The 9,424-nt window shown below is 36.7% G+C and overlaps 1 protein-coding gene across 1 annotated transcript in view; it reads right to left on the minus strand.

Moving 5' to 3' along the window:
• LOC107671897 (rac GTPase-activating protein 1-like) overlaps positions 1-8,499 on the minus strand; it is a 10,496-nt gene extending 1,997 nt beyond the window's left edge. The window contains exons 1-15 of the mRNA XM_016464906.1: positions 8,393-8,499; positions 7,695-7,785; positions 7,407-7,609; positions 7,182-7,324; positions 5,639-5,708; positions 5,385-5,438; positions 5,223-5,300; positions 4,815-4,932; positions 4,192-4,343; positions 3,444-3,608; positions 3,252-3,347; positions 2,975-3,173; positions 1,338-1,443; positions 359-491; positions 117-246 (exon numbers count right to left, since the gene is read on the minus strand). Coding sequence (XP_016320392.1) covers positions 117-246; positions 359-491; positions 1,338-1,443; positions 2,975-3,173; positions 3,252-3,347; positions 3,444-3,608; positions 4,192-4,343; positions 4,815-4,932; positions 5,223-5,300; positions 5,385-5,438; positions 5,639-5,708; positions 7,182-7,324; positions 7,407-7,609; positions 7,695-7,779 — 1,732 coding nt within the window. The 5' untranslated portion in view covers positions 7,780-7,785; positions 8,393-8,499. The remainder of the gene's footprint in view (positions 1-116; positions 247-358; positions 492-1,337; positions 1,444-2,974; positions 3,174-3,251; positions 3,348-3,443; positions 3,609-4,191; positions 4,344-4,814; positions 4,933-5,222; positions 5,301-5,384; positions 5,439-5,638; positions 5,709-7,181; positions 7,325-7,406; positions 7,610-7,694; positions 7,786-8,392) is intronic.
• Between the last annotated feature and the right edge of the window lie 925 nt (positions 8,500-9,424).

A 9,424-nucleotide genomic window follows, 5' to 3' on the forward strand; every position in this document is an offset into this window, starting at 1 on the left:
GTGTTCCAGGAAAAAAAAAAAAAAAAAAAAGCATGTTGTTATAGAAGAAAAACAAAAAACACACTGAATTCAAGATCAGGTGATGGTTTGAAACAACCAAAGTCTGAAATTTATACTTTTGTTATCAGGAGTTGCGTGGACATTGGAGTTCTCGATGATCATGTGATCACTGCGACCCTGGTGGTTGTCGCTGATCATAAACTGACTCCAGTACTCCACAGGCAGACCCAAGAGACGCTCAATCACCTGTGAAAGAGAGAGAGAGAAAAAAAAAAGCTTGGTGAAAAACTGGGCCAAAACACCAAAAAGTACAAATGTACACTTTTGCACAGCCCAGACCCCAATTAAGGTCGCTTACTTTCGGCTGCCGTTTTGTGTCCTGCAGGATGGTCACTGGATCTGGGTCAGGCACGGCATAACCCAAAATTGTGGGCCCAAATACCCGAGCCAGATTGGTTATGTCCATCTTTGTATCTTTGCTCTGGGCCACCCTGAACATGATGGAAATAATACTTAAATATAAGTCTCATTATATGGAAATAATCCATCTCACAGCCTAAAAACTACCGCCCTAGACAAGTGTCGGGTTTTAATATACAAGAATGTTGCTCCAAATTAAGATGAATAGATAGTGTTACTAAACTAAGAAACACAAACCATCATAAAAACAATATGTGATGGAAACATTTTTTTCTTTAATTATCCAGACATAACTTTATTTTTTTAGTTTTTTAATTTAGTGTAAATGGACTGAATACATCAACCCATACAATCACTTTTATTGATCGGTAAATGTCTGCAACATAGTTCCTTTATTAGCTCCTCATATTATATTGCTGTTAAAAAGGAGAAAATACAAAACATTTGGAGGAAAGAAAAAGTGTATCCAAGATTGATGGCATACAAATCTGTAAAGAACTGTGTAACAATATTATTGATGTTTTGTTTGTTGAGGAAATAATGCCATTGTCAAATACAGGTTAAATACATTTTAACTGTTGAATAGATGCTGATGTCAACAGCACCACAAATAAATTACAAATACACAACTGTAACACCATTTCAAGAGAATAACCATCATCCTTAAAGCAAAGTTTCTGGTAATGCTTAAAAATAAACATTTAGACTCTTACACCCTCCAATACAAAAACCCCTTAAGGCACTGATGTTTTACACAAACTGCTCAAGATGCTTTAAGCCTGGAATATTCTTGAAATGTCACAAATGTAAGTGTAATCTGGTAAGAAACGCATTTGGTTTTCATAATTTATTTGTATTAGCAAGTGGCACCATCAATAAAGCAGACAGTAGAATCAGAGATTATGTGTGCCGTTTACCTCTGCAAATGGATGATGAGAAAGGCCAGAGTGTCTCTGTTGGGCTGTGGAAGATCACTGATGTTCTGATACATCAAGGCGATGCTGTTGTCATCATCGGACAGCTCTGAGGGAAAAAAAAGAAATTACATTCATAATGTTACAAAAGACGTCCATTTCAAATGAATGCTGTTCTGTTCAACTTCCGATTCAAAGAATCCTATGTCAATGTATCATGGTTTCCCAAAAAAATATTAAGCAGCATCATTGTTTTTACCATTAATAAAAAGTAAATGTTTCTAGAACACCAAATCAGCATATTCAAATGATTTCTGAAGGATCATGTGACACTGAAGACTAGAGTAATGGTGCTGAAAATTCAGCTTTGTATCACAGGAATAAATTACATTTTAAGAAACATTAAAATAGAAAAGTTAGTTTAAATAGTAATACTTTTCCACAATATTACTGTAGTTTTGATCAAATACTGTAAATGCAGCATTGGCCAATATAAAAGTCTTATATATATAAAAAAAAATCTAGACTAGTGCACTGCATGATTACAATACATTTAAATGATCACAAAATTCAAGATATGGGGACAGAAAATTTATATTATAGTATTATAGTATATTATATCATTTCATATACTTAATCAATATCACACAAAGAGTGCCGTTTCTTTCTCCAAAAATTACCATGATTACAAACGTTTCAACAGTTCAAAAAACAAGTTAATTATGAGACTTACGTTTTAGAAACCATATTGCCTGTTTTTGTTCTATTTCGACAACAAAAATAATGGTTTCAACAGTTAAAAAAACAAGTTAATTAAGAGACTTACGCTTTAGACACCATATTACCTGTTATTGTTCTATTTCGACAACAAAAATAATTCCAAACACAGCCACAGTGCTGTTTTGCATCTCTGAGCAACATGACCATGTTTTGTTCCTGAATGAATCAACCATTTAAAATGAATCGGTTCAGTCGCAATTACTCGCTTACTAACAGTGACTTGCTTGCTGCCACCTGCTGGGGTTTTTTTATTTCACATTTCAAAATTCTTTTTATTATTTAAATCATTTCAAATAACAGTATTCAATGTTTTGTGTTTAATATATCAAAGCATTATTTACGCATTTGCAAGTGCAGGTTAAATGCATTCATGTTCTGCACTAAACAGTAGTGTGTAAATACGTCTAAATGCCACTTCAGATGCAGCTTCTGTGTTTCCTCTGCATTGCAAAGATGAATTTTATTGATACTGATTTCATTTGCTTGGTAACAGCCCAAATTCTTATTATTCTAATTCACTGATTAAATGTAAGAATTTGACTCAAAAGATAATGCACTTTTAGAAAAATGGCTTTATAAAGGTAAAAATGCCCATAAAAGGTAAAAATCTATTTAAATGTATTGGAAAAGATTAATTTCTATCAGTGTGAACTGACCACCACACGGAATATGAAGAATATCAAAAACTTTAGGAGTCAGATGTCCACAGTAGTCCTTAAGATACCAGCACAATAACACACTCAGCAAATTATCATCTAAATATAGTTATGGATAAAATCCAAGAAAATAGAGATATTATTTTTTGTCAATAACGCACACCCCTATTTTGAAGTGTGGTGTACATTCAGACAGACACTAACCAGCAGCATCCATGAAGGCACGGTTGAGGCGGAAGGTCAGCAGGGGTTCTTTAAGGTTTCTCAGGAAGTCCTTGAGGAGACCAGTGATTGCATGGATATCTTCCACCTTGCTGAGCAAGGGAACAGTCTTCCCACGCAGGAACTTCTCTTTCAGGTCCTTGACCACTCGATCAGAGCCAGACACTCGGTACAGACCAGTCTATCAAAGCAATATGCAGGTTTTATGCAGGACTGGTCTTGTCTAGTATTAAAGATTTCAGCATCTTTATTGACTTACCTCATGCAGGCCTCTCTGCTCAATCTCATTAACGCAGTGCACCACTAGCGAAGGAATCATGGGAGAGGAGGTGGACACATAATTTGCTAGGATGCCCTATCGAAAAAAAAAAACAGACACCAGAAGCAATCAGTGAATAATTTATGCTTAAAGGTATGCTTATACTCAAGTTGGATGATAAAGATTTGTCACCTCCTCAAATTTCACTGGAGTCCCAGTCATGGTTGGAATGCAGGGTAGAGGGCAGCGCTCACGGCACTCGGGGTGGGCCACCACACGGCAGTCCCTGCACTTTAGGGAGATCTTCCCAAATTTGATCCTCTTGCCACATGGTACACAAGACTCTGGCTTGATCACCTAAGAAAAATTACAAGAGCCAGGCAGATATGAGCTGTGAGGGCTAAAAACACAGACCTATGTAGATAATTTCATTGACTATAATTGGAGTGATACAGTTTTATTGCTTTGAAAACTTTACTTGGTGTGTACATCACAATACTGAAGAAAGATCTGTCACTACTTCCTTTTTGTGACTTTAAAGAGATTTTATAATTTATCAGTTCTCTAATGTCGGTTAATGGTCAGATGTAGGCAAATAAATTAAATTTGTGAATATTTGTAAATTAATCAAATATCTTTTTAGTAAGTGTTCAAATGTTTTAATTCATTTTAAAACTTCACATTTAATTAGTATTTATTAGCTTTTCATTCAGCTATATATCCATCATGAACCCAATTTTAAAAAGCCCTGACTTACGCAATCAAATTATAAATGGAACTAACATTGCATTGACTTGAGAGATTAAAGGGGTGGTTCACTGGGTTTTTTCTAGGCTTGATTGTGTTTATGGGGTGCAGACTAACGTGTTAATGCGTTTTAAAAGTGAAATCGCAATGAACCACCCCTTTAAAAAGATTAGTATGCAACAGCGCATCATACCGTTTTGGAGACGAACTCATGCAGGCGTACACCTCCGTTGCCCTGGGGAGTGCTGGGCTGTGTCTTGATCTCTCCATTGGGCTGACTGGGCTGCTTGAACACATCCATAGACTGAACAGAGTCTGTGTCAGCAGTGTCCCACTCCAGAGCAGCTGAAGAATAAAGCAGAGAGAAGCACTGCTCACTACTGCAGAATACTTAAACAGAAATGCAAAGGCTTGGGGTGTGAGAAATTATCAGGAAAAACAACCCATACAAAACAGCCCTCGCATAAAAGAAAAAAAAGAAAAATAAATTAAAAAAAAAATATATATATATACATATATATATATAAAGAGTACCAGACTGGGGACTCAACAAGGGGTCAATTTAAAACACCCCCGAGTCCTACAAACCAGGTATAAAATTATTTTAAAAAATCATCTGTGACCCTGTTCGATAAAACAACGCATATTTATGATACTGCAACCACATATCATGACTCACTGCGGAGCTTGTTTGTAATACAACAGTCTGCACATTATTATTCAGTCAATAAGAAAATCACATAATCAATTAATATTCTCTTGCTCTGCACTGAGCGCTTACGAATGACAATAATACATTTAGTGAAGTGGGCTTACCAGTTTTTCGGCGGCTCCGGGTCCAGTAAGGAACAGCCTCCACTGTGGTGACAGCTTCAATGGGTCCGCCATCAGCGGGCACCGTCACGGTGGTCTTAGCCACCAGAGACTCATTACCCTGAGAAAACGTGATTCGAATGAATTGTCAAATAATTTCTAACTGATTACACATTCAGCTAAAATATGGCAGTATTAACTGGACATTAACAGCATACAGACATCAAAATCAATCAGGGAATAGCTTGTTGGCTCTCATGATGTCAAGAGAAGACAAAATCTTCCAATATTCACACTCCTATGGGCTGTAGGGACTGGTGGAAACATTTTACTCGTAATGACTAAAGCAAAGCCCTGCAGGGAGCCTTTAAACTGAAGAGTCATTCTTGTGCTTATGTAACCCAATCTTACTTTCTCAGAGGTACGGCCGGTGGAACGGGACCTCTTGGCAGCAGCAGGGGGGCCGTCTGTGTGGTTTCGGGAGGAGCGCTGCATTGAGACAGATTAAATGATCAGATATTGATTGAAATTTGGAAGTAATTTAATTAAATAGGGCTTTGTTGGGAAGCTTACTCTCTTTTGCCGTTTCTTGAGACGAACAGCCCTGATTGCAGAAGAGTCCCAGTCCTTTTTTCAAAGAAAGGTTAATTTAAAAATAAATTACTGCAACAACAAAACACAATCAATAAAAGATGAGGCAGTCTAAAAATTAAAATGTTATATTCATTTTTTTTTTTTTAAATGTTTCACTTTCTCCCTGTCAGGTTTGAGACAGGAATAGCCCACATATAAGATTGATGTTTTTAATATTCAAGGAAAAGACATACCAAAGAATCATCAGTTTTATCATAACTGATGTCTGACAACATAGAGGCTGATTCATCAATGGTGGCCAGTCTAGTAAAGTGTGTGAAAAAAACAAAATGAAGGTAAGACAAGTTACAGCCTACAGTAGTAAGAAACAATTCAATCGTGAAAACCAGCTCTTTTGTCTTTTATGACATTCATGCAATTATCTCCTTATGAATAAGATATAGTCCATTAAAAAAAGCTTTAAAGTCCAAAGAAAGAAAGAAAAATAGCATTATTTAATTATAGCATTAATTTTTCACAGTATATATAGGGTGTTTACAAAAGAAACTGTAAAGATGCCTGTTAAATTTTACAATGAGGTCCCCTCACAAAAGGACGCTCATATTTGGGTCGTCCATGGCATCTAAAAGATTTTATGATTCCAATCAAATCCTGAACGATTTCTTAAAGGGGTCATATGATGCTGCTAAAAAGAACATTATTTTGTGTATTTGGTGTAATGAAATGTGTTTATGTGGTTTAAGGTAAAAAAAAAGCACATTATTTTCCACATACTGTACATTATTGTTTCTCCTCTATGCCCCGCCTTTCTGAAACGCGTCGATTTTTTACAAAGCTCATCGGTCTGAAAAGCGAGGTGTGCTCTGATTGGCCAGCTATCCAGTGTGTTGTGATTGGCAGAATACCTCAAGCGTGTGACGGAAATGTTACGCCCCTCACCATACTGTTGATGCCGTGTCCCGGCCGGAGCGACGAGACAAAAACATTAAAACCCATTACAAACGAGGCATTTGTTGCATCCAGTGGGGACATAATTCCAGATTATAATGACTTGTACTGTCTTTTTACGTGTTGCGTTGCATCGCGCCGCGTAAACAAAATCATGTCTGCATTTGTGATCGGAGAAACGACAAACGCTACTCTACACTGCTCAAAACTCGCGTTTGAATCATCAGTGGCAAATTATTTAAATATGAAAACGTACTTACAGTCTGTGAGTCAAAACAGCCGGCATTGTAGTCTACTCTACCAGGATCAGGAAACTATCCTCCATAACATGCTGAATATTTGGGTTGAACTGTTCTGGAACAGTGTTGTAAATACAACTTAACCACTGATTTCTAGTCATGTCCTCTTTTGGAAGGCCAAACAAAGTATTTTCGCTTTCATAACGAAACACAGCGTCTTCACAGCATGGCGGCGGCGGCAGCAACAATAAAGTTACGCCTTCTTTCTTTGCGTGAACATTTGGGCGGTGTTATGCAAATCTTCCCACACAGTGATGTAGACGTGGGGGTGTGTTTAAACAAGGCGTTTTAGGAGGGCGTGGATGAGTCTTAACTTTTATAAAGAATATCTCTTTGGGTTTGAGACTTTAGTCTTTGCAACTTTAGGGATCTTATCTATTCACGAACAGCTTGTAACACTCCAAAGAGAAAGGAAAACTCGAAATCGCATCATATGACCCCTTTGAAGAATAACCAGGTTTTCTTAGAAATCCATCATATTACAGAAGTAAAATAGGTTGATAATGTGGTTTCATGATCATTCTCTTACCGTCGGCTAGTGTTGAGGTTTGCAGGATTCTGGGAACGGGCGTTCAGAAAGGCCAGAGCTGAGCGCTGCTCCTCATTTAACTGGATGCTGTTACTGGAGCCTTCAGACACCAACAGCTCCCGGATGAGCTGGATCTGACGGTCCTGCAGTACAAGAAAACGTCTGGTTTTAGCCTAAATTCAGAGGTCTACAACACAAGCAACATGCAAAAAGAGGCCTACAAACCAGTTTTGCACAGTCAGCCTCAGCTTTCTGCCTCCTACGGATCTCCACATCTACTTGGTTGCGGGCATGTTTGAGCTTGACCTCTAGAGCTCCTCGCTCTGTCTCAGCCTTGGTGAGCACCTCCTTACAAGCATTCAGCTCCTGCTCGAGTCTCAGCCATTTACGACGGCTGTTCTCAAAATTCAAAGCCATCTGAATGAACTCTGACAAAGAAATAAAGAATGGCAGTGAATATTTAGTGTATGCATGTATTTTATTTTACATTTTCAAACCACAACAAGTACTTACGGGGCTCAATGCTTTCATTGAGAACATCAGCTTGTGCCCGCAGGCTTTCAAAAATGCTGTGAAGATTGATCACAGCAGTGTCCATGTCCTCCTGTATTGCAGAAAAACATTTAAAGTGTGTATACCATTTCATATAAGGTAGCTTTATTTTGCTTCTAGTTAACGTATATCATTCTGAGACCCAGCAACTTATTTGAAGTTAGCATATGATTATTGTTAATATCTCGCGAACATACATGCCACTGTTTGGACACTGTGTGGCTTTTCAGCAATACATAATTTTGGGGGCGTGGCCAAATAATGAATATGAATATGTATCCGAATAAAATATACTAAATAATAATAATAGTAGTAGTAGTAGTAGTAACGTTAGTACAAAAAAAATCTAAGAGTAAAAGTGCATAATAAAGTGACGATATTAAATATTAATAACATTTTTTTTAACCCTTTGAAAAGTGTACTAGGCAACACAATAATGCTAATAAATATAGTATCAAACTCGTTTTTTGCTGACAATATGAGGCTAAAATTGTAGATAACATAACCTCTCCCGCATTTAAATCACGATATGATAAATGTTGAACGATGGAAATGCAGTAAAACACTACCATGGGTCTTACAAACGACTCGTCGTTAGGAACAAACACTACAAACAAACACTAATTCATTAAAGCAAGTCACCAGATATTTTAACTTACGGATTTGTGTATGAAACGATGTGATTCAACAAAAATTCCCCCAGGGACAACAGCACCTCACCGGTTTGTTCAACCAGGTTGGTTTACCCGGATATGTTGTTAACGTTAGCGTCTAGAGAAGTTGCGTTTCAAATTTACCCGCCAGCCAATCAACGGCGGCCGGGCGTGTTGACGTATTCGAGTCGACGCAGTACGTACATGCGGTGCGTCTGCTGTACATGCTGCTGTACTGCTTGTTGTACACTTAACAATTTCAAAATATGTATATAATTGCGTTCTAAATAGTGTATAAAATGTTAAACTGGGCATAATGTAGTTTCTTTAAAAAAAAAAAAAAGTATTTAAACCAAGCGAAAATATGGCAGAGGTCCATGAAAAAAATTCAGAGAACAGCATTGCAATAATAGAAATAATTATAGTTAATGAATATATAATAAAAAATAAGAGTTAACTAAATAAATGCATTTGACTAAAATAAAAAATATTAAAATAAGTAATTTAAATATTTTTAATTAATAAATAAACAATGCAATAGTACAAAGTGTTTTAGAAAAAATAAATGTAATAATGTAATGTAAATGAAAATAAATATTTTCCAAATAAAACTGTACCCATATAGTAAATTTCACAGTATAAAGTGGGTCTTTATATACATCTGTGGCATCTAAGATTCAGAAACCTTGTCCTACGGCTGTTTTTAATGCTGGTAATTTAAGTGGGCCAAACATAAATTAATTAGATAAATAAATTTAATAATATTTCCTTTCTGTAGATGCATAAGTGATTATTTATGCTTATGTTCCATCTATCTATCTATCTATCTATCTATCTATCTATCTATTTATCTATCTATCTATCTATAATCTATCTATCTATCTATCTAAGCTCACTGACTGATGCCTCAGACAAATAAGAAAAAGGGGCAGAAGCCAGAAGCAGCGTGTTGTCTTGATTAATATCCTAGTTGGTCAATAGGCACTGACACTGTAACTGTGGAGGAGAGAGAGAGAGAGAGAGAGAGAGAGAGAGAGA

This window comes from Sinocyclocheilus anshuiensis, unplaced genomic scaffold (genome assembly GCF_001515605.1).
Source record: "Sinocyclocheilus anshuiensis isolate Anshui unplaced genomic scaffold, SAMN03320099.WGS_v1.1 scaffold1089, whole genome shotgun sequence".
In the NCBI taxonomy this organism is placed as follows: Eukaryota; Metazoa; Chordata; class Actinopteri; order Cypriniformes; family Cyprinidae; genus Sinocyclocheilus; species Sinocyclocheilus anshuiensis.